The following is a 25,030-nucleotide window of genomic DNA, read 5'->3' on the forward strand; positions in this document are numbered from 1 at the left end:
CTAGTTTGTAACAGGCCACTAGATCCCCCTACATCCTTCTCTTGTGGAGGCTGAACAGGTTCAGGTCCCATAGCCTCTTCTCATAGGGCCTGCCCTGCTGCCCCCTCATCATGCAAGTGGCCCTCCTCTGGACCCTCTCCTTGTTGTCCACATCCCTCTTGAAGTGCGGTGCCCAGAACAGTCTGTACTTTGCCTGTAATATTTTTTGGAGCATTTGTTGCTTTCTAATAGGTAGGTCCTTCTCCCCCAAACACATATAATGTCAGGAGATTAGAGAAGAACTGAAATGTATAAATGAATACACACCAAATTTCTTGTTTCTTCCTCATGTAACCCTCTGGTCAGCATATATGCCAGTGTTCCCTCTGTACCTGATCCACCATCTCTTAGAGCTATTATTTTCAGTGACAGACTTTTTGGCTTATGCCTCCTGCTCATGGAGTCTCTTAAAGCAAGCCAAGAAACAGCACTGAGTTGGTAGCCTGAAACACTGAATCTGGTAGGAGTTAAACAAGTGCAATCCTGGATATCATTACTCAAGTGGGGAGTCTCTGTGCTGCAATTGCTGGACTGGGAATGAATGAACCTCCTGAAATTCCATTTTAAATACAGAAAGCAAGGGTAGTCTCTAACTAGGACTCCTGGGTATCACAAGGGAGAGTTCACATCTTTCCTGAAGTTCCTTGGTAAGGTCCTTGCTCAAAGGCAACAAACTAAGAGTGACAGCAGTAATACTACGTAATATTTGCCCTTTGTAGATGTCAAAGTGCATCTGAGGTGGAGCAAGTGTACCTATATACCCATATTTGGAAAGAATGGGGTGAGCCCATTTTAAATGTCTCTGTTTTAGAGTGGTCAACCTGAAGCACTAAGCAAAGCTCAGTTTTCAGCTGTACTGAGCATCTGCAATTCCCTTGGTTCCAGCTGGGATTGTAAGTGTTCAGCCCCTCTGGAAGCCCAAGATGCCTCAAGTTGGACAACATTTGAGGCACTCAAGATTAGTGGATACTAGAAAATGCTGACTTAGGTGGTTTATCCAAGAACATTTATGGGCATAGGAGGAACAAACCTCAGGCCCCCTAACTATTCTTCCCACTCCCTTCAGAGCGGTTGCTCATCTGGAAGTGTAACACAGGAAGGGATCTGGAGTTTCTGTTCCTGTAGAATATTTCTGTGAAGTATGCCCCAGAAATGTATTTAGCATGAGCTGTGAACTAAGAGCCATAGAAAAACCCTGAGGCTACATAGTGGGGGAACAATCTGGTAATACCATATTTTCTCATGTACAACACAAACTTTTTCCCCAAAAACCAGCAGCTGGAAATCGCCGTGTGTGTGTTATATGCAAGAAATATGGTAAAGGCAGTTCCATCTGCTTATCAAACAAAAGCAAAAGTAAAATCTACATGCAACCCACAGGGAGCAGAACAACGATCAGGCTCATCTCCCTAGATGCTGCTATTCAGTGGGAGCATCTACACGTGCAATTAATGTGAAGCAATAAACTCCAGAGCTTATTGATCCAGCATTTACTGCTCCCAGGTGTGCCGTTTGAACATGCACCTTGGACCACAAAACATTGAGCTGGATCAGAGCAGCCCCAGCTGACAGGGGGCCCCAGGGGTCAGCCTGCCAGCCTGGGGCTGCTTCCCCTGGCTCAGTGTGCTGCAGAGGGGCTGGCTGGGGTATGAGGGTGCTTCAGTGTGGGGCTAGCCAGCAGGCAGCTCTGGCACTGAAGCACCTTCATCCCCCAGCCAGTCAGGGCAGTGTCTACATGAACACCATTATGGAGTACAAAACTGCAGGAGAGTACCTGTATTTACAAGTACTACCCTGCTGTAGACTTAATCAGTTTATTCCAGCCTAATTGGGGAACACATATAGATACGTGATATTTACTGCAGAGATAATTAGTCAACCCCGCAGTAAACGTCTTGTGTAGATGCACCCAGTTACTACACAGAAAGATCTTTATTTCTGCTTTCTGCCATTCAAAAAGGTGTGTAGTAGGGGTGTGTGAAGCTTCTGTCCCTGTTTCGATTCAGTGGAGAGTTGGCCTGATTCGATGGCTGAATCTCCAAATCTGAATCAGATCAGGAGACCCTTTAATCTCTCCAAATTAAATTGGAACCCTCCAAATCAGTCTGGAGAGATTCAGAAAGATTCGGTGATTCAGCCATAGACACAGCTTTAAATGTTTTTTCTACATACCTCAAGGTACCAGGCATGGCTCGTGAATGCTGCAATGCTGGAGTGGATGGCGTGTCCCAAGTACATCTGGTCCACTTCCGGGTCCACAGGGAATGCACTGGGGGGGCCCCCCTCACACCCTCCCAGCTCGATGGCTGATGCCTCCTGGGTCTGGGGGCACCCAGGGTCCCCTCATGGCCGCTCACTGAAGCGGAGGGGTGCAGGGCCCACCCCCATGGCATGCTCCCTGGCAGACCCAGAAGTGGACTGGAAGTAATTCCTGTCCAGTTCCGAGTTCACCTCTGAGCACATGGGGGGCCCCCCAGAACTCCTGTGGGATGTTCCATCCGCCCCACCATCACAGCGTTCACGAGCCATGCCTGGTATCTTGAGGTACATAGAAAAAACATTTAAAGTTATGTCTATGGCTGAATTGCTGATTCTCCAAATCAGCACTGAATCTTCAGATTTGGATTTGGCCGAATAAAATTGGGGACAGTAATCCGAATCAACAAATTGAATCGCTGTCCCCGATTCGGGCCAAATCCAAATCAAATACGGCCTGTTTCACACACCCCTAGTGTATAGCTTATTCTGGGGCACGCTCTGTGAAAAAATATGGTATCCGCAGCAATGAAAAATGCAAACCACAGAAATACACATCTAAATATGTATGTATATATTTGTAATCCATATATAAATGTATTTATCGCGTGGGAAATTCTATCTTAGAACCTGGAAACCAGGTAGATTGGGGGAAAGTGAATTTTGGCTCTTCTAAGAACTGCTGGGGATCCTTGGTGTGCATGCAACACATGTAGAGCCTCTTTTGTTTTTAGTTGGATGCTTATCTTGCTGGGATCCTATGACCCCAGCTGACTTCCTGCCCTTTGGGCAGGGGGCTGGACTTCATGATCTCCCGAGGTCCCTTCCAGCCCTAATGTCTATGAAATCTATGTGTCTCAGCCATAGCTCGCCCAATGCACACAGCAAACCATGTACACTCCCTTTATCTGCCAAAGAAACATAAAGTCAAGCTGACCTTTCTTGTGCTTGAACTTGTCTAAGAACTTCAGAACTAATACTTAAATCACTTGGATGTCCCCTCCCTGCCATACAAATTTGTCCACTTCTGGAAGCCAATTCTTGGATCCGAAGAGGAAACTGCAATAAAACTCTTTTTACATGAAAGCTAAGAGCTTTAATTGTCTGATACAATTTTTTACTCATAAATATACTGTCAAGGTGATTGCATTCTCCACAGACTACTCAAAATGTTCTGTAAGTGAAACCTTCAACTGGCAATTTATCATATGGAAAAATAAAAGCTGCACTCGGTTTCTCCAGATACTTTAATATTACCACCTGCAATTTCTGAAACAAATCAATCTGCCTAACAAGGCTGAGAATATCAGCTTTAGGGGAAAACCACCCTGAGCATGTTTTCCTTACAACATTGGTTTCTTACTGATGTTTTGCTCATTTTCTAAACAAAGAGGAAACCTCTCCTGTTCCTGTAACTATGTGTTTATCCACATTCCAGCAGCTGACACTGCTTACTAAAAGGCTCCTTGAGGAGCTCTTCAAGGTCACAAAATCAGATTAGGTTGTGAAGTGTGCCTAAATTTGAGATTTGGCCAATTCAAAGTGAGAGTAACCGCAGGAAGAAGACAGAGCCCATGAGAGGGGAGATGCCGGCAATGGACAATGGAATACCCTGAAGTCCTGTGAAAGCAATGTTCCCAACCCCTAAGACAAAAAGCACAAAATCCCTTTTTGCTACCAGAAGGCAAGAAAATACAGTTGAGGGCACACAGCACTAGGACTAAAAACAAATCCCCACAGACAATGTCCTGTGACAGTAAAGCCTAACTCAATCAATACAGCAGCATTAACACTGCAAAACCATAAGGGAAGACAGGAGTGCCTTCTTGTCTTTGCTGACTATGGGGGAGGGGAATAAAATTACTTGGGCAATTCACAAAGGAAAATTTCTCTCTAGAAACTGTTAGGTTTGTTGGTGAAAATATCTTCCCTCTATTTGTGGGCTGCTTTTGGGGACAGCCCTGTTTTGCCAGTATTGACAAGCACCATGGGTTCAGAAATCAGTTAGATCCCAGAAACATCACAGAACTGGCTTAAAAATCATGATTTACATGAATAACTAAATAAATGTTGTGCGTGCCGGTTTTTTCGTTTGTTTTTTTTTAATTTGCCTCCTGTTTTCTGAGACTCTGGGAGTCAAGTTTTTCGCTATAACCATGAGGAATGTACTGTCTCTGGGGTGGGAGAAAACAAAAGCTAGGGGACTCAAGGAATCAAACAACTCAAGCAGTCAGGGCTTTAGCAAAAGAGGCCAAATATCATGGGACTCACGATAAGATCATAAGAGTTGGCAGTAATTTCCACTAGGCTGGAGGTCTTGGGTCAAGTGCAATTGGGTTTTTTATTGGTAGTAATAGTGGTAAACATTCACAGTAAGGCAGCACCTTTCAGCCACAATCAGGATTGGGACCTTATTGTGCTGGGATCTGTACAAACATAGATAAGAAATAATTCTTGTCCCAAAGGGCTTACAGCCTAAAGGATACAAAACAGATGGTGTGGGAGGGAAGGATACATCATACAAAACACACAAATGAATCTGGTGTAAAACTGCCCTGTTTTGTGAGTTCCCTGATAGCTTGCTGTTGTTTTACACATAAAGCAGGGTGAATAATGGAGGAATTAGTAATAGTATGGAAGAAGCGGAACAATCATAGCTCATCACCCCTGGTAGCCCTAACCAGCAGGCACAAGGATTTTTTAGGCATTAGAACAGAAGAGAGTCTCAAGAGGAGTTTTGAAGGAGGAAAGGTAGTTGCTGTACAGATTATACCAGAGAGTTTTTTCTCAGCATAAGGGTTAGCGTGGGAGAAAGTACAAAAGGCATTTGAAGAAGAAGCTGACTGGGAGGTGATAAATGCTGGAAACACTGGGAGAGCTAAGGCAGGACTTGGTATTGTAAAAAATTATAAGACTGCACCTTGTGAAGGGCTTTAAAGGTAAAAAGGACAAAGGAAAAAGGAGAGAGTATGGAAAGATAAGTCACCATAGAAATCAGAAAAGCTACATCTGTACTGGCCACCTTTAATCTGAACAATCAAAATAACTAAACAAATCCTACAGTAGATTCGTTTTGCTTTCTATAGGAAATTAATTTTCTCTCTTCCCTACCTCACCAAAACAATGTCCAAAAGCCAATCCAAAATGAGAGAGGTATAACACCTACTTTGGGCATCATACAAAGTTGCGTTCACATGATATACTTATTATACATCGTTCACCAGACCAATCTGCTGCCATTATGCAGTTGTTGGCACCTAGCTATGCCAGCAATGGGTGCTTCAGAAGCGTCTAGACAGACTAAAATTAAAAACACAATTTATGCAAAGCTGCCCACAGTTTGTGAACTAGGACCAGATCCTTAGGGGAATACATCAGCAGAACTCCACTCTCAAATCATCAAAGGTATGTTGATTTATGCTACGTGGGGATCTGGGCCATAAAAAAGTACTGCTGACACTACACCCAAAATTTGTCCACTGGACCACACTTCAGCAGTCAAATTGCCAGGGAAGACAATTATAAAATTAACTTAATTAAAATGGGAGTTGAGAAACCAAAGATCTCTTTCTAGCTCTGTCAGCAAGTGATGGTGTGTCACTGAGGCTCCTATTTCCAGTATCCCCACCTGTTAAATGGGCCTACCGAAGCTTTCCGCAGTGCTATAAGATCCACGAATGAAAAGCATGCTCTATATGCTAAGGACTACAACAAGATCAAGTAAATATTTCATTTGAATGTTGTCAGTCTTGGGCTTTGGAGTAGCCATTTTCAAACTGGTAGAGGGGAGCTCTCCATTCAAGGCAGTTTGGTTCGACTCTAGTTCTGGAAAGTCTGATTTCAAACCTGCCAACAAGACCAGCCCAGCCAACCCTGACTCACAAGACTTCAGGGTAAAAGGTGCTCTTTGTACTGTCCAGATCCCAGACTGTCACATGAGATCATATAACTGCACTGCCTTGCATTGTTAAACCAGATCATAAATCAAACAGAACAGTGAAGATAAAATCCCCCTGGGCTACGGCTCACTAAGTGCTGTAAACAGAGCCGTGTACCCAGGACAATGCAGCTCCACTTTAAATCACAACTGTTTTCTCCTCTGGATCTGGCCATTCTAATTAAGAGATCTAATAAATAGATTATGGATAGTTAGTATGTCTTGGGGTCTTCACTACATCCAGTAAGTTATTAAAGGGAGGAAACACCACTATATGAATCATGGGAGTCACACCACCAACTGATAAGGGTAGCACATGTTCCCTCAGCATTTTAGATTCTCTCCTTATTTTGCTCCATCAACAATAAAAAGCTATCTAGCATTTATGCTGACATGACAGTCTTGGACTGCAGGACCACAGCATGACATTCAAGAATTGTCTTAATAAAATTCTTGATTCCTACTCATGCCACAAAACCCAACAACTCGAAGGCTTCCAAAGCAGATGCTCTCTGCAAATGCAAACACATTTATACTGCACCAGTACACGAAAGGTGCAACTATAACAGTAGAACCTCACTAATTAGCACTCACAGGCAGGAGACCCATTACAGACTGAAGTTTGCAAGCTCCTAAGTGAATATGTACAACTAATTATTTTGCCAGCTGTGATGTAGTTTTGATTCTGGGACTATTTCTCAACGTACTAACATCCTTTGTAAACTGAGATTTCCCTCCACAAAGCATTCTTTCTTAACATTTCCCAAGAAAATGTGCGCAAATTTTTAGAATCTTTTTAGCAACCGTTTAGGTTATAACCTGGCATAGCTCTAGCGATCCAACCTAGGCATGGCAGATTAGAGATTTATTATCTAATGAGGCCTTACTGAGTTCTTATAAGCATAAGATCCTCACTGATCTCTGGTGCACCTGACAGAGGATAGACTGGTACTACGTATCTTCCTTAAAATAAAGATGTTATTTTGTAGATCCCCACAGCAAACCACCCAAACTCCTAGAGACAATTAATAGCAAGACTACTGTGTCAAGAACTCATCAGGCCTGTGATTAAATGGCGATCTCAAAAAGGCTCACAATATCTAGTACTTTACACCTTCAGCCCGCTTTGTCTTATTTTATCACCAGGCACAAGCATTTCCTTAAGGTGGGCACAGCCAGATGTTTTAGTACGCCATTGCTGGATCTGATCCAAAGCACACCTGAAATCAGTGAAATTATTTCTATTGACATGAGTGGCCTTGGGAGCAAGCCCATAGCACTGACTCAACAAAGCCATCCACAGTGCAAGGTTGAAATAGAGCCTTTACAGTACTCTGTTGGCATATCCCAGTATTTTCAGCTTAGTAGTGCCGTGCGTAAAAGATTTAAGAGTTGACAGACGAACAGTACTTATGAAATAATAACACCAAAAAACACTTGCCTCATTACACTTGGTGGTTTAAATATCTGTAGCAAACTTGTCAACAAGGTAAAGCAGTAACATGAAAATCAGTGACCAAGGTCCAATGTTAACATATACATGATGGGTTTTAGGGATAGATATTCCAGCTCCAGGGGTCCTGCTCCTCCACATACTAAAATGTGGATACTGTAATATACTTTTGGTCACTATAAGGTCTGGAGATTTTCCACTAGCTGCTATCAACTGATCATCATTCAAAACAGGCTGCTTTCAAGGTACTTACAAGCTAACTCATCAGTGCTGGTTTTGACTTTGCCCCTTTTGTAATATTTTCTGTCTTGTTAAACTAACCAACCAAAGACAATTGACATTTATAAAATATGCAATTACTTGGCTGACCAGATAACCAAACGAAAAAACTTGGGAACGCACTGCTCAATAAAAGACACATCAGAAAAACAAGGAAACGCACAAAGTGCTCATTGTGAAGGAAAGCTGAGCAAAAAGCTAAAGCAAACATTCAGTCTTTCAGCAATGCCAGTGGAGACAGAGGGATCATATAAAAAGACGTGCAGAGTCATCAGAGACAGGGGAAAAACAACCAGATGAGATTCAATTTGGAAAAATGCATATTAATATATCTGTGGAAAAATAATCACATATAGTCTCTCTCACTCTAAATAGAATGGGGAGAGCTGAAAGCCCTGAAACACAGTAGAAGGAAGATGAGAAATAGCGGTAAAAAGGGCAATGTAATTTTGGGATGCATTCTCATTGTCATAATAATATGGAGTTATTTGTCTGTTATGTTGTACCACGTCACCTGGAGTCATGCCCTGTTTTGTGAATCTCATTAGAAGACAGATAGGTAGGCAAATGGGAAGAAGCCTGTGCAAAAATGACAGGAATGATTAGGAAGCCAGAGAAAACATTTATAATTATCATTATTTATTGATCGTGTTGAAGCAGCTGCTAGAGTCTCCAGTTTGTAAGCAGGGCCTTCACTCTGCTCTGCACTTGCATGTGTATTCAAGAAGAAAACTGACTCTTTCAGGACTTCATATATGTATAGTACAACCAAAGGAATGGGGAGCATGATAGCTAGATAGAGAGCTGAATGGTCTGAACACTAAGAAGGGAGCAGAATTACTGAGAGATGTAAAAGTAGTATAAGGAGAAGGAGTTTGATTCTATTATGCCAGTCATTCTCAAACCTTTTAGACTCAAGGATCCCCTCAGAAAATGCCAGCTCTTCATTTTCACTCATTTTTTACTACATAAAACTAATAGAGCAATTCTGCTGCAAAGAACTCAGAAAAACTGCCGCAGGTCAGAATATCCTATTGCATGCCACCCAGTGGCACTCTTGAAAAGATCTCAAGGCATCCCAGAATGCCAATGCTCCTTGGTTGAGAATCACAGTATTAGGCTCTAGAGCAGTTTTCCAAAGAAAGTGGTCAGACCTCATTAACTATACTTCAAATTCCTACACTGGTAGGAGGACAGGATGATTAATGAGGATTTTCTATCTCTGCCTTTATGTTTTGAAGAAAAGCAATGTGAGCCCATGTGTCTATGGGCCCAAACCTGGAGCCCCAACTCAAAAGACCTACTTATGGGCATACTGTTTACTATTTCCAGCTGAAGGCAGTGGACAATACCACCTATTCATTGCACACAGCCTGCTCATGAAGCTCATTTGCCTTCAAAATTAGGCAGTGTCAGCTGAATAACAGCCTTTTCCAGATGCCTATCAACTATAGGAGCCAAGAGGTACCCCAAGACAGAATTTGGATTAAAACTCTGTTTTGACTTTCAAAGGCTCCAGATTAAGTCCCTGTCTTTTACATATAAAATGGCCATTCCTTAGTGGATTTTCTTTTCACAAAAGCATTTTGAATACTATATGATATTTGAGTGTGAATGGGCATGTACATATATATATTTTCTCAGTATAAATTCAGATCCTGATTTTCTTGTATACAAACACCCCTTTACATGACTTTGTCGGTGTCAGGAGACTTTAAAGTGGGCCTGACTCATTGATAACAGGATTTCATGCCAGAACGAACTATTATGATCATCTAATCTTATTGCCTGCCTAACGTAGGCCAAAAAATGATGCTAAAGCCCCTTTCCACGGTCAGTAACACACTCTTTCAGGCCTGTTTACACCTGTCATAATGGGATATAAATCAGCATTTGACTTTTGGTCTTACCAGGTAGAAAGTGAAATGCTACCATCTCAATGTAAGAGAACCTGGTTAGATTTTTTGGCTGTCTGCTTTTTGCCTGTGTTTTGTTCACATCAAAAGTCTATGGTAATAGAGACCACTTTGACTCCCATTTTCAGGGAAAAAAATTCTGTTCTGTTTTCTTATTATTTATTAAATAGACAGTGGAGATAGAATTCCTAAGCCTACATTCAATAGGAAACAGAAATAAAACAATACAGTTGACTGTGACTTAGAGCCCTAGTGGACAATATTTAATTATTCTCTCTCATTATGGTGCTTAACCATATTTTTTTGCCCCAAAATACCACTGGAAATATCATTATGAGTGACTGAACATAGCTATATTTTTATCAACAATAATTAACATCTGCATGTTATCTTTGCCCTGTTTATTTACTCAGAGCCTTGTGTAGTGTTATGAAGGCCTTGCACAGTGGGTGATACACTTTGCATTTCTAGAGAACATTCTTCTCAAAACCATCACACTTCTTTACAGAATTTAGGATAGATTCTCATTAATATAAACCCTAGTTTACATCTTTTGATTATCAACTAGCTGATTCATAATGAAAAAAACCCCAGCATGAGGCAGGTATTTCTGCTTCCATTTAGAGAGGGGAAAATGAGGCATAACTGGCTACTCTGGTCCTGGTTCCTTCCTTAAAATCATAGAGATAAAACCTCCTGAGAATACATTGGTTCAGAAGGTAAAATGGGACTTATATTACAAACTCTATTTTCCTGCAAAGTCACAAGGTACTAAGTTTATAATATTAGTGGAGAGGTTGGAAAGCATAATGGATAACATGTTAGTGGCATTTTGCCTGCACCTTAGGCCCACTGTAGTCAAAATCAAATGTAAAGATCAATACGCATTCAGTTTAATGGTTCAAACTCAAGATGCATCACCTCTGTAACTAGTGAAATTTACATTCTAGAGGGACTCCAGAACTGAATGTGGATCATCTGCATAGAAGAAAAGAGCATGAGTAGAGGATCCCAAAAACCAACCATCAAGATTGATAATGAGGTAACAGACCTATGGATAATTCCTGGGTGTCCTACTGAAAATGGGTCTTCAAAATCATCTAGCTCCCAAACATTAGGTGTTCAAAATTAGTGATTTTGGGATGGTCACCTGGAGCCAATGTAAAAGGCATCCAATTGTCAGAAAGAATTTCCTGAAGATCTCGGGCAGAGTGAGAATGCCTGTCCATGTTCCTATAACCCTCAAACATTCTTCAAAGGTATTGGTAACACGTATTTGTTTGCCTGCACTGGAGAAAAATATTGTGTAGACCAACATTTTGTTGGTCCCTCAATACCTACATTTGTTTTACCCTCAATACCTAAAGTGATAGCTCTCAACTAAGGTGCCAAGACACTCTGAGGTGTCTTGAGATACTTTCAAGGGTGCCACTGGGTGCCAAGCAATGTTAGTACTGTTAGGTGTACAACATGATTCGTAAGATAAACCCAGAGATCTTGAGTAGAACTCCATAGTGTTAAAAACACTGGGCACCTATACATGTGCCTGACAACTGTTCCAACACATTCTAATTAGCACGCTCCGGCAGCCTCAGCATCACATGTATTCAGTGCTTCAAAATAGAGATGGGAGCTAAATGAGCTTTAGTTAAAGCAGCCCTGACCCCATTTTGAAGTGTGGGGCACTGAATATGAGACACTTCAAATGTCTTAATTAGAGCATCTCCCAAAAGCCACTCTAATTAAAGCACCCTACCCACACACCACAGAGCACTTGTAAAGATGTCCATTCTGACCTAATATGGACTCTGAATTCTTCGCAATGTAAGAATTGCTCCTCTATTTTTCTGAGTGAAAGCTAAGATCTGGCATTTCTAAGTGTGCCTTAAGTCTATTGAGAGGTGTCTTGAATCTAAAAAGTTTAAGAATCACTGACCTAAAAACTATGGTGCCTATACAAGTGCAGTGAGGCTGCTCCAGTGGAGCAGACTCAGTTAATTGAGTCTTCTAGAGCATGGTAATTACCAGTCTCCAGCAGACTCCAGTGTCACCTGTATCAGCATCCCCATGCTGAAAAATGGTGGCGGGATAGCTTTAACTAAAGCTCACTGAATGAGCTTTAGTTAAAGCGTGTCCACCACCATTTTTCAGCATAGGGACACTGAGACACGTGACACCCTGTGCACTTAAATTAAAGCAGCTCTTAGAGCTACTCAAATTAAAACACCCCCCACCCTCCCCTGGAACACATATATAAACACCCAATATGTTTGAAAGCAGTCAGCTTTCTAAGTCTAAGAACTGGCATTTTGATTTCTCTGTTTTTGCTCAAACAATTGTGGCTTTTTCATGTTATAAAATAAAAAACAGAAAAACCTCCAGCAAGCAGGCACATCTAACAAGCAATATCTAAACAGGGGTACCCTAAAACCTATCTGCCATCATCCAAGAAAGATCAATAGTAGTTACTCTTTGAAACCACAAAGCTATCTCACTTAAGTGGAAAAATCAGGAGGGAATGAAAATAGAGAATGAGTTATCCAAGCCAACTCAGGACTAATATATATTGCTATAGAGAAGACAAAACTTAATTTGAGGTACACAAATAAAGCAGTGTAGAGAAACTATGCTATGTGAACAGAATTCCTTAGCCCTAAAGTATCATAATTACTGCGGCTTTGAGCTATGAAAAAGGATCCTATTTAGAAAACCATTTCAGCTCATGTTTCACTCTCACTGAAATCAAAGGGACTTCAGCATATGATTAGATAAGCACATGCTTCAGTACTTTACTGAATCTGGGCCTAAGGGCTTGATCCTACATTCACTGAGTTCATTGGCCAAGCTCTCTCTAACTGTAAATATGCAGAATAAGGGCCAGAAACTGTAAACCTCACACAACCACACCAGAGATGACACCAGAAGGTTTCCATAAGTATGGGTTTAGAAACAAGAATATGATTCTCTATTAAATTCAATTAGGGTGTTTTAAAAAGAAAGCCTACTCAGGAGTTTCCCAGAAGGGGACTATATGCATTGTTTTCTTGTGAAAAACAGTTGGACTTTGCCTTAGACACATTTTGCACAGTACTGTGTGGCATCCACTTACTCCAAAGGCCCTGGCCACAGAAGCCATTAAAAGGGTTTTTTATAAGCTATTTCAGTAGGCACATATATCACTGTCGCACTAAGCCCTATCTCTATCCACCCCTCCTCTCAAAACATAGGCCACCTCCACACTGAACTGCTGCTTCATTCATCTGATATTGATCAGACACAAAGCCCTGCCAAGCTTCAAAATTTTATTGCAAGTCTCACAATATTTTATATATTTCTTAAAGTCCCAAGCTCCTGGAAGCATGGGATTACATGAGAATCTCCAGTTTAATTAAAAGTAAGCTTCTAAGTTTTCATGACTGTGTAGAAAAAAACACATATGTGATCCAAGTGCATCCAAAAGGCTCAGAAACTAGAAAGCTAACAACTCCCCCACCCCCCAATATTTAAATCTCATGAGCTTAGGGTGCTCTGTCATTTGATATTTGACTACCTGAAGTTGGCAATACTACACGAGTGGGAAATGTGTGTCTGGTGGAGATATAAAGGGCTAGAGTTATTTTAACTGGTAGTTACCTTTTCTAAGCCTAAGGCAGGGTCAGTCTCACCCATTCCACCCACCACACTCTCCTTCTCCAAAGCCAAGGGGGTCATTCTTCTACTGCTCAGCACTGGTGAGACCACAGTTGGAGTACTGTGTCCAGTTCTGGGAAATGCACTTTAACAAGGATATGGACAAGCTTGAGAGAGTCTAAAGAAGAGCCACCCATACGATCACAGTCCTAAAAGGCAAGACATATGAGGAAAGGCTGAGGGATCTGGGACTCTTCAGCCCAAAGAAAACAAGGCTGAGAGGGGACCTGGTAGCAGCTTACTGCTACACTAGGGGAGTACATGAAGGGCTCAGAGAGCAACTGTTCACCAGGACACCTGAAGGAAAAACCAAGAGTAATGGCCACAAGTTCCTGGAAGATTGATTCTGGCTCAACATTAGGAAAAACTTCTTCACAGTTAGGGTGCCCAGACTGTGGAATAAGCTCCCTCTAGAGGTGGTGCAATCACCTACCCTGGAAATCTTCAAGAGGAGACTGGATGGTCACCTTGCTGGGGTCACCTGACCCCCCATTATCTTTCCTGCTTGATGCAGGGGGCTGGACCCAATGATCTTCTGAGGTCCCTTCCAGCCTTACACTCTATGAATCTCTGAATTATTGATTTTTAAATGCTCAGAAAGAATAACATAAAAGTCGCATACATTAAAGTTTTCCACCGATCCAATCTAATCAACCACGTGAAAAATTTCTCCTCACTGTCACTAACACAGGTTTTCCATTAAAGAGTTAATGCAGCCTTTCCACTGCCAACAGTTAAAAATGAAAAAACTCATATGAAACACCAACCCCATCTCCCTTCTTCCTTGCCTCCATCCCTTCTATACCATCATTACTCATATGGAGGTTCTTAGTAGCTACAGTGGAGTGGAATGTTCTTTTAGAGCAGTGTAGATTTTCCAGGCTGACATGGAAAGCAAAAATGTATTAGGAAGATGTTTCAATCAGTTTATGGGAGGAGTTAAGCCTTGGAAGGATACCCACGAATTGGCCAATATACTTGTTGAACTGCTGCTTAAACCACAGGGAAAGAACAGACAGGGATGTTTTTATCTCCTTTATGTATGAAAGAAGGAAACACAAAGAACAAAAGGAATTACCAATCGCCAAGGCATCACTTAGGTCCCCTGCTGAGCACCCTGGACAAGGAGACATGAGGTGAGCCAAGCTGCTCACAATATTTTCAACATAACATTTTTCTGTCCAAAAAATACCATGTTGACAGAACAAAGATATTATGTGGATAAATACTGATTTCAACCATCACAAAAGTTTCTAAAGATCACAATAAAATTTGGGAGGCTAGTTCAAGTTCCCACTCTGAAACAGGCAGAATAGGGTTTCCCACATGATAAACAATTGCCCTAACCATTGAGTTATTAGCTACTTTGAGAAGTTGGTTTCTCCTACCTCTCCCCTCAGTCTCTCCTCTCCTCTCATGAAAATTTTTCCAAAGCCTCAGTTTCATTTTGAATTGGAGTAACAACAAAATATCAAAACCTCAGAAATGTTCACAACAAAACAACAATTAATTTCCAAATGTGCCTGGTAGGAAGAAAAAGCAGGCAATTAGCTACTCTACAGCAGAATGGAAACTGATAAAAAATGGTTTCCTCCCTAATCTGATCTGGGAATCAGAATCAGTCAGTGACCTGTAGAACTTGCAAGGAATTGGAAGGCCCAAGGGCAGAGCTCCAAGAGGTTGCTTGCTTTGCTTGTACTTGAAAAAAGATTCTATGTAAAACTCATTATTAAAACCCACAGAATAACAGCACACTAGGTCATTACAAGTGAAAGCATTTTTTTAAATTTAATTTACTTGTTCAGCTTTGAGCATTTCTCCAAGCTGGGCAATCAAAACCAACACTGTTCAGTTCTCTTACTAGCCATTTCTGCTTTCAGTTGCATTAATGAAAGGCAACAGTGGTGCGGCTGCAAACACAGCTGGTGGGTAGAGCTACTTATTTAAAAATAACCTAATCTTGCTTCCACTAAAAGTTTAAAAAGGTATTAGACATATTTCTATTGATTATAGACTTTGTAAGAGCAATATTTACTTACGAAGTCTAAATACATGGCCAAAATCTACCTGATGGCATTGTACCTTTAAGACTAAATGTAACATACTTGTGTGTTCAAGAGACAGAATTTATAAATTAGGGTGTTAACTAGAACATCTTGGGACAGCCTCCTTCTCCCTCAAACATTTTTTATAACTCACATTGCCTTCAAAGCCTTCCTCTGTCTGTGGCTCCTCTTTGTTTCCCTTTTGTGTCAGAGCTACTGCCCCAATTGTAAGATTTAGGCCCCAAGTTTTGTCACTGGATACACACAAATAAAAGACAAGGCATTAGACTGCAGGTCTGAAGCTTTAAAGTCTTCAAGCTATGGAGTTGAAATAATGTTTCCAGAAGTGCCTAAATCTATTTTCAAAAGTGACTTTGGAATTAATTCATATGCCTCAGTCCCACTGACTTTCAATGAAAATCAGGCTCCCAAGCACCAAAGTGACTTAAGTGCCTTTGAAAATGATATCTTTAAAGAATGTCACATGCACCTTTGTAGCTCTCTAAGTAATAGCATGCAAACTGCCAAGACAACTGCATGGCTAGACAATCACCTTGCTGGCTAGGCAATCACCTTGCTGGGGTCGTTTGACCCCAGTACTCTTTCCTGCCATGACAGGGGGCCAGACTTGATGATCTGCTCAGGTCCCTTCTGACCCTACTAACTATGAAACTGTGAAACTACGAAGTTCTAAGGTATGGAAACGTTCAGATTTGAAGGAGAACCTTGAGTTTAAAGCAAAGGGAGAGAAAAATGCACACTTGTCCTAAACAAGAAGTTTTAAATGCCACAGTATATAGCATGTCTAAAGATGAAATGTTTTAAGTAATGATTATGATCCTCTTAGGTCTGACCCATGTTTCCTACTCACCAGTCTGCATCAAAGACCTCCCTTTCTAACCTACACTTCAAAATATAGCTGCAAAATAACCTACACTTCAACAGATAGCTACTTCAGAAAAACTGTTTTTGCCAGCAAGCTGGCACCAAGATGCCAACTCTGTAAACTTTGGGCAGTGGAGTGTTTGGGATTGAGGTGAAGTATTAAGTTTACATTCAGGAACATTTTTTTAAGAAGACACTGGCTCAGGAACACTGCTGAGAGCTGTTGGTGTTGGGGAGCTGTCCCACACTTTCAGCAAATGTCAGTCCAACTAATATAAGAAATAAAACGCCACAAACACATTGCTGTAAGCTTATGAAGAAACTGTCTGCTTATCACAGCTTCATTTATAGCTCATGTCACTGTACTTACTATTTGAACACCTCCCAGTCTTTAATGTATTTCTTCTCATAGAACTCCTCTGAGATAGGGAAGTGCTATCATTTGACAGACACGGAACTGAGACAAAGAGAGACTAAGGCCTTGGTTGTCAATAGTATTTAGGTGCCTACACTTCTAGGCCTAAGTGGTTTGCCCAAGGTCACACAGGCTTAGAGTAGAGCAGGAATCAAATCCTGATCTCTCACTGCTCAGGCTGACACTCTAACCAATAGACTATCTTTTCTTACATTTGCTATATGATGGTATATGTCCTATTATCTCCTGCTGAAAAGGTCACACAGGACTTGCAATGTATTTCTTGCCATGTGTTTGTACAGCACATGTGGCTGATCTTTCTATCTTTATTGTGGTGGTGTCAGAGTGCTGTTGTAGCCATGATGGTTCAAGAAAAATGTATGAGGCAAAGATTTTGGGGATAATATCTTTTGCTGGAACAACCATATAGTTATGAGGGACACAGACAAGCTTTTGAGCAGAGGTTGAAAGCTTGTCTATGCACCTACCAATGATACAATTGGTCCAATAAAAGTTATCACCAACAAAAATCATATCCTCTGTCTTTATTGCAATTCTCACTGTACCTGGGTTTATTCTTACAATTCCCACTCCTTAAGTCATGTAATTATCTGAGTTTCTCAATTTCCACTAGAAAAATTATTCTCGTCTGAAGAGGAAAGATAGAAAACATGAGTCCTAACCATTCTCAGGAGCCTGGATCACCTGAATTTGTGAGATTTGAACATTTGGTGGTATTGGGCCAGCACCTAGCACCATGGGGCTCTGAACTCAGCTGTGATCTATTGATGCTATTATAATGCATATAATAAAATGCTTAGTCAGTGACAAAATTCCCACTGACTTGACCGTTCTGGAATTACATTCAAGTACACCTTTACAGCATTTGCCTTAAATGCATACATTCTCAACCTAAGAACAATCTAGGAAAACTGAAAGGGTTCCTTCCCAGAAAGATTTTTGCAATGGGGCCCATTTGTACCATTTAGCCCTGAGTCCAAATCCAAATTCATTCTAATCAAGAGAAGTCTTTATGATTGTTAACAAATGCAAGTTGTGGAGAGAACAGAATTAGAAAATGGTCTCTTTCAAGGTCTTTTGAAGGTGAGGGTAATTACAAAATGGATGCTTTTAGCTCTGGGAATATGATCCCATCTACTTTTGTTGGGAAGGGATGGAGGTGAGATGAGTTTATGGGCTGATACCAAAGAGGCCTGGGAAGGAAAACAGTCAGAAGTCACCAAAAACCTCAGCACCACTCTTAAATGCTCCATTACAACACACTTAATATGGTTTTATGGTCCCATTGAAGTCAGTGGAAAAGCCCCCAGTAACTCCAGTGAATTTTGACTAATTTTCTCTGTAATTTTGCTGAGGAAGGTTACAAGTCTAAGATTTTCCCTCTGCCCATGCCCTACAATAAGCTTGACCCAGAATAAGTTGTATATCTTCTCTATATAATGAAGAAAACTTATAGTAAAGACAGCATTAAAATAGTTCTATGTCAATGATTCTCAGCCTTCTTAGACTCAAGGCACTCCTTGTTAAACTTGAGACACCTCTTGGAGAATGTCAGTTCTTAGTTTCCTCTCATTTTTAACTACAGAAAAATAATAGAGTAATTTTTCTCTGCAAAGAACTCAGAATGACCACAACAGGTCAGAATATTTTTAACACTATGGATTCCTATTTGGAATCTTTGGATTTATCCTGTGAATCATGTTTTCACATGCAACAATGCTAGCACACTGTGACACCCTTGAAAAGATCTCAAAGCACCCTGATTGAAAATCACTTTTCTATGTAGTTAAAGGGTTAAACAGAAGTAGCTTCCTCCTCACTTCCTTGTAAAATGTGTGCTTATATAAAATAGAGAACCAATACAGCAGATAATTCTCATTTAACAAAGCTTCCAAGGATCCAACAATATACAGAAAAATATTAAAGACAATTCACTCCCATCTTGAACAAGCTATACTTTACAGAATAGAAAATCAACTCTTATTTCAAAATGGTAGTATCTCCATAGAGTCTATATACATATTGTGACTTTTGTGTGTCCACAATATATTCTGAGTTTTTCTCTGTATTATCTATTGTGATGGGATATGCAGACTCTGTGAAGAAGCACAAACATGTAATTGCTTTCATGTCCATGAGCTTCCATTATATAAATGTATTGGCTAAATGTCTCTTTTTTAAAAGTCTACTAAATAACAGAATATTTTCTAATTTAGTGCCTACATTATTACTGTGCTTTGGCTAAAGAAATACTTTTAACTGATCTAAAGATCACACACAAGGCTCATATAAAATCAGCCATTTTACATTTATAATGTCATTTGCAGGGCTCCTTTGTGTCTACCCATTTACCTCAGCAACACTGAGAGCCAAGAAGTGATCATTTTAACATGGCTTTCTCTAAGCAGGGGACCCACAAAACAGCATCGACAGCAGCCTCTGTTTGCTTTGTCTCCTTTTTGGTGACAGGAGGCTGCTTTTAATTCATTTAATGGGAAGTGAGCCTGTACTTAGGCTGTACCAGGGCACACACTCCAAATACACTGCATCGCACATGTGCCTGCTCTTGGAAGTCAACCATTTCTGCAAGTTATCCTCAGGAGGCATGATGTACTATAAGCACTTAGAAATGTGTTGCACTGTGACTGGAACCAAGATGAAATAGCTATATTAAAAGTGATTGTTTAGTTTATGGTTTAGTTTAGTTTATGGCCAAGTATGCCACTGAACTAGAACAACGGGGACAGTGGAGAGGAAGGAATGTTCTACAGGGTGATTTATTCTTTTCCAGTAGCACTAGAATTTTTTCCTGAAGGCCTGAAAATGACCTTCTCTGCCAAAAAGGAGTCAGAATTAAGAGCTAACAGAGCTCTGCTAGATTAGCCATGTCATAATACTCTGTACGGACATAGCACAAGGATCTCAAAGCACTTTACTGCCATTTATACATTTGGCTTCATTGTCCACCAGCGGGTGTTATTAAGTATAATTTGTTAGCATTCATCTAACCAAGAGAAGACCTGAGGCACAGAGAATTGCTTAAAGACATGCAGGAATAGGGAGCCCACAGCAGCACGAAAACCAAAAACCAGGACTCCTCCTCCCAGTCCTATGGCTAAGCTGAAAACTCACCCTTCCCCCATTCCAGTAGAAGAGGAACCAAAGCTGGTTCAGATAAGAACAAATGACTCATTCCAAACAGAAGGAAAGCACATCAGGGTAGCGGAGTATAAGATTTGGCACCAATGCCTGGAATCACATTTCTTTTATCAGAAGTGGTGGAGCTGTTTCCAGTCTTCCCAGCCAATAAGATCTATGACCCAGACTGCCTGCTCCTATGGGAATATCTGGGGTTGGGGGGAGGAGGGGCAGTACTACCTGGAAGGAGCAAGGGTTTGCACACAAAATCCACTGATTTCAGAGACCTCCTAGTTGCATTAGGCCATAATGTAAGGAGACCCCATGCCTCTGCCTGTCTTCTGGGAAGCACCATCCATAAGCCCCAAGGAAAGAGGCTTTGCAGGGGCAGTAGATGTGTCTCCCAAGGTACACACATAATGTGGAAGATCCCCTCTACCCGCAGATTACGCATGACCAGACAGCCCCTGCTATTCCCTCCTCTCCTCTGTGACCTAACACTTTGAATCTCTGGGCCTTCTGTTGCCTTTGCACATACTAAAAAAGTTCCTGTCCATACATCATGAGTGCCACATCAGGAAACGCCTCAAAATAATGGCCCATCTGAACACAGTGTTCTTTATACCATACAGGAGGAAATATTGGACTTTCCTCTCTGAAGACGCTCTTAAATATGTAGTAAGCTCACAGGATATGAGCCAGGATGGTTCACATTTGAGCAAGAGTGACACGCTAGACAGAAATGTACAGATTGCATCTCAGATACAATTTTTCAAGGTGTTGAGCATCCACCACTCTTATGGATTTCCTGTAGGGTTTTGGTTGATCAATATTTCTAAAAAATATAATCAGGTCTGTATCTGTTGATGCAATAATGCTGTATTATGCTTATGATCCTGTACACCTCACTCAGGCAAAGTCCCCATTGACCTGAAAGGAGCTTTTTCCTGAGGAAGATCAGGATTTTAAGAGCTATAACATTAGTACTAAATCCTGTGTTAATCAGAGAGTAACCCCCACACACACACACATACACACACCCCCTCCCAAAATGTATTTGAAAATAGTGTAAATGCATATATTCCCACTTAAACTTTGAACATTCCCAAGTGTGTGACTGAAGCCACTTTTCCTCTTAGAAAGGAATCTACATGTGTGGATCTTTATTTCCTCCCACCAAAAATCTGTTCACTTTGCACAGCCAGGTTAAACTGTCTAATGATTGTCCTATTTTAACTTTCAGCACTAATTAACAGAAGTACAGATCCTAAGCTTCCTCTTACTTCAGTTGGGTGAGGGGGAAGGGGGATGTGAGGGGAGATCAGTTGGTTGCAAGCAAGTGTTTAGCAACCTGCTTGAGCTGTCACTGCCATTAGTAAGGCACATTTCATAATCGGAAATGCTAGCAGTTGTGTGCTGCCCCTGCTATATGCTTTGGCGACAGAACAGCAGGCCAAACTTGGGGAAAAGGAAGGAGATTGTGTCAACACTTCACCTTAACACTGCATGAAACTTTCAGCAGCTCAGCTGTATCTATAAGGTAGAGAAAAAGATATCACTCCAAGGAGTTTCTGAACTGGTGTATAATAGCCTACTCACCTCAAGGACTATGAGCATGTGAATCAAGAAACAATTCCAGCTGACCTGGAGATAAGGGAACTTCATTTTCATCCTCACAAGCACACTGTAACTAGAGCAATCTCCCTCAAACACTTCTGCATTGCTGCATTGGAATATGTACTATTGTGGATCAGTACCATAGCATTCATATTTTAACAGGGTTTTCACTTGAACTGATTACTTTTACCTTAGAAACACCTCTTCAAGTGTTTTCGCTTAAAATTAAGGCTGCTTCTTCAGATTGAAAGCTCTATAGGATCCATCGTTGCCCAAAAAGAGACAGTCTTTAATAGTCAGTTTTATCCTAGAAACATGGACTTCAGTCTCCTTTTAAAGGGATACCAACTGAAACATGCACACACTCACTCACTCACATACACACTTGGGTGAAAGTTTTTAATATGATTTAATAAGTAATGCCTCAGATTACTACAACAGAAGGGGATGGAGGGAAATAGTGTGTCTCTTTTTCAGTCGTTTCACTTGGTGCATTTGACAGTGTCTTGGGTACAGTCAGCTTCACTGTTCTGTATTGTCACCCAGCTTCCCTCTGTTGTTTGTGTGGAGACTTCACACAGCAACATGGGAAGGAAAGGCACATTATAAATACAGGATATATTATAAAAGAACAAGAATTGGCATGGAGACAGAGGGGAAGATGTTACACATGAAATTACTTTTAGTTCTTTTTTCAAAAAATGGCCAGGTTTATAAAATGGACGAGGTTCCTTTAAAATTTAGAGTGTACAGTAGGCTTGCTTTGATACACTGTATCTCATAAAATAAACTACTCCCCTTCCTTCTACTAAGGCAGGCAGCAGCAGACAAAGTATCACATACAGTATCTGCCTTAGGCATGCTGGCTATGTCAACAGATTATCTTGCATTGAACTGTCTAGACTGTTATTAATATGCAACTGATTCAACAGCCACAACTTTGTGGAATTAAATGGGGATTTTAAAATGAAACCATATTAACCTCTTCAGTTTAATTAGCATGTTAAAAATATAAAGGAAACTAGATGTGACCATCACTGATGTGGAAACTGAATATTAATAACAAAAAACATTTCCCCCTTGGAGGTTAAAGCAAAGTAGGACTGGCCACTTGTAAATGAAATCCTGAAAATGTGTGTATTGTAGCTGCCAGGGAGCCTTTGAGAAAAGAAAAGAAAAAAAGCTGAAGCCAAAATAATTTTACTAGTGTAAATCTTCAAGTATCTAACCACAATCCAAGTGGGTAACAATGCCACAGTAAAAGGATTTTCTTTAAGTCCATTTATCCACCCCTAGATAGCCCCCAGAAAAAAAATCCTAACACCTATTTACACGCACATACATGCACGCGCATGCACACACACACACACACATACACACACACACCTTGTGTTGTCAAATTGTCACGTATTCCTCTGGATCACTCCAAGATGAAATCCAGCAGCTCATTAGCGTTAACCTGCTACTGTCATGGAGTAAGTCACATTAGCAACACATGCCATTCTATATGCACTCAACTATTCTTATAGACAAGTCCATTTTTGAAAGGGGCACTGGTTTGTACAATTTTGACAATGTTCCTGGACCTACTAACCTGGAATCACATCAAGGGATAGTAGTGGCTTTGGTTTAGCTATATTAAGGAGTCCTGTCTTTTTTCTCTGATATTCCAGTTGATGGGTATCTATGTTCAGCGCTCCCTCCCACCCCCAGCCCCCACTGCATTTGGGTTCATTGTGAATTTTACACAACTCGCCCATTTCTGCATAAGCTACTCTTCCCCCTTGATATTATTTATTCATGTCACTAATCATGATTTTAATGCATCCATAACACTTGATTTCCACCTTTAGAAGTATTCCAGTTCCCACTGCATATTAACCCTATGGGGTCTCACTACACACTGGTTGTTGAAACCAGCCTGAAGTGTCATTGTTTTAAACCGGTTTCAGATACAACAAGAAATTCACCCACAACATTTCAATTTTAAGTCATCTCTCTCTCACTGAAGAATTAACCTACAATCTTTGCCTACTGATTCTACCCCTTCTGCAGGGGGGAAAAAGAAAAAGAAAGGTTAAAAAGAAAAATCTCAAATGAAGGTAGATCTTTTTTTTATGGACACATACTAATTACCTGAAAATAAGCATGATCTATTCCGTTTCCACCAGCTGCCAGTTGTCAACACTGGCTGGAAGGGATCAGCCTTGTTTAAAAGAACAAAAAAATCACTAAGCTTTGAAAATCATCTGAATAAAAACAAACTCCAAAGAATTTTGCTGGATCGCAGATACTGCCTGGTGTGCTGTTATGACTGAAGGCTTTGAATGGACTGCTCAGTTGGTAATTGAAAAAAACATTGATCTAGTAAGGTGTTACCTACACACACAAAACCAATCCCCCCCCCAAAAAAACCCCAAACCCCTCTAAATTAAGTATTACAGGGAAAAAAAGAAAGAAAATCAGAAATGCAGCCCCCAACACACCGACTGCCTGCACTAAAAAGCTTTACAGGAGTAATTTAAATGGTTCACCTGCTGCCAGTTCTCCTCCAAGGATGGCAAAGCTGAGAAGTAGCCGGTGTCGTGGACAAGCTGTAGTTCTTGGAATATACTATAACTAGCCAACACATCCATGCTGTTGCTGAGCCAGACCCTTTCTTTTTGTTTTGTGTTTGTTTGTTTGTTGTGGGGTTTTGTTTCTGATCATAAAAAAGATGAAAAAAAAAAAAGAGAGAGAAGAAGCCACCAGAATAGATCCAATGTCCCTTTTTGTTTTGGTTTGTTTCAGTCACACTTTAAAAAGAAAAAAAAAAATCAATGCAGGAGAGAAAGAGAGGGGAGGAGGAAAAAATAGAGGGAGAGAGAGGGTGAGAATGGAGAGATGCACCCAACATGTACAGTGCAGGCGAACAGGGGGGACTTCTCCACTTGTAGTCAATGCAATTCCCTTCGACTCTCTCCAGCTCGTGGACCAGGAAGGGGCAATGCAAACTCACTGACACGAAACTGCCACCATCTATTTCTGCACTGCTGCTCGCTGCTCAGTGCAATCTTTGCTCTTTATTTTTGGGAGCTTGCATTCCCCCCCCGCCCGATGGCTTTTTTCTCCCCCCAACCCCCATCCCCATCCCCATCCCCATCCCCCTTCGCCACAGCTCCCCCTCCCCTCTCCCCCTCTCCCGCGCGCAGCCGTGGGAAGCTGTCCATTAAGGCCGCGCGTGCCCATGTACGGCGCGCAGGGCCGGCGGGGGGGCCGCCCGTGAAGTCACTGCCGCCCAATGAGGGGCTGGGGGCGGGGCCGGGCCCGCCTGCGCCGCGGGGATTGGCGGGGGCCGGA

The 25,030-nt window shown here is 41.2% G+C and overlaps 1 protein-coding gene across 1 annotated transcript in view; it reads right to left on the bottom strand.

The window, feature by feature from the left end:
* Positions 1-24,751, bottom strand: part of KLF7 (KLF transcription factor 7) — an 88,074-nt gene extending 63,323 nt beyond the window's left edge. The window contains exon 1 of the mRNA XM_090044841.1: positions 24,226-24,751. Within this exon, the coding sequence (XP_089900967.1) occupies positions 24,226-24,327 (102 nt within the window). The 5' untranslated portion in view covers positions 24,328-24,751. The remainder of the gene's footprint in view (positions 1-24,225) is intronic.
* Between the last annotated feature and the right edge of the window lie 279 nt (positions 24,752-25,030).

The sequence above is a fragment of the Crocodylus siamensis genome, chromosome 4, assembly GCF_052110815.1.
Source record: "Crocodylus siamensis isolate JL-2025a chromosome 4, ASM5211081v1, whole genome shotgun sequence".
Lineage (NCBI taxonomy): Eukaryota > Metazoa > Chordata > Crocodylia > Crocodylidae > Crocodylus > Crocodylus siamensis.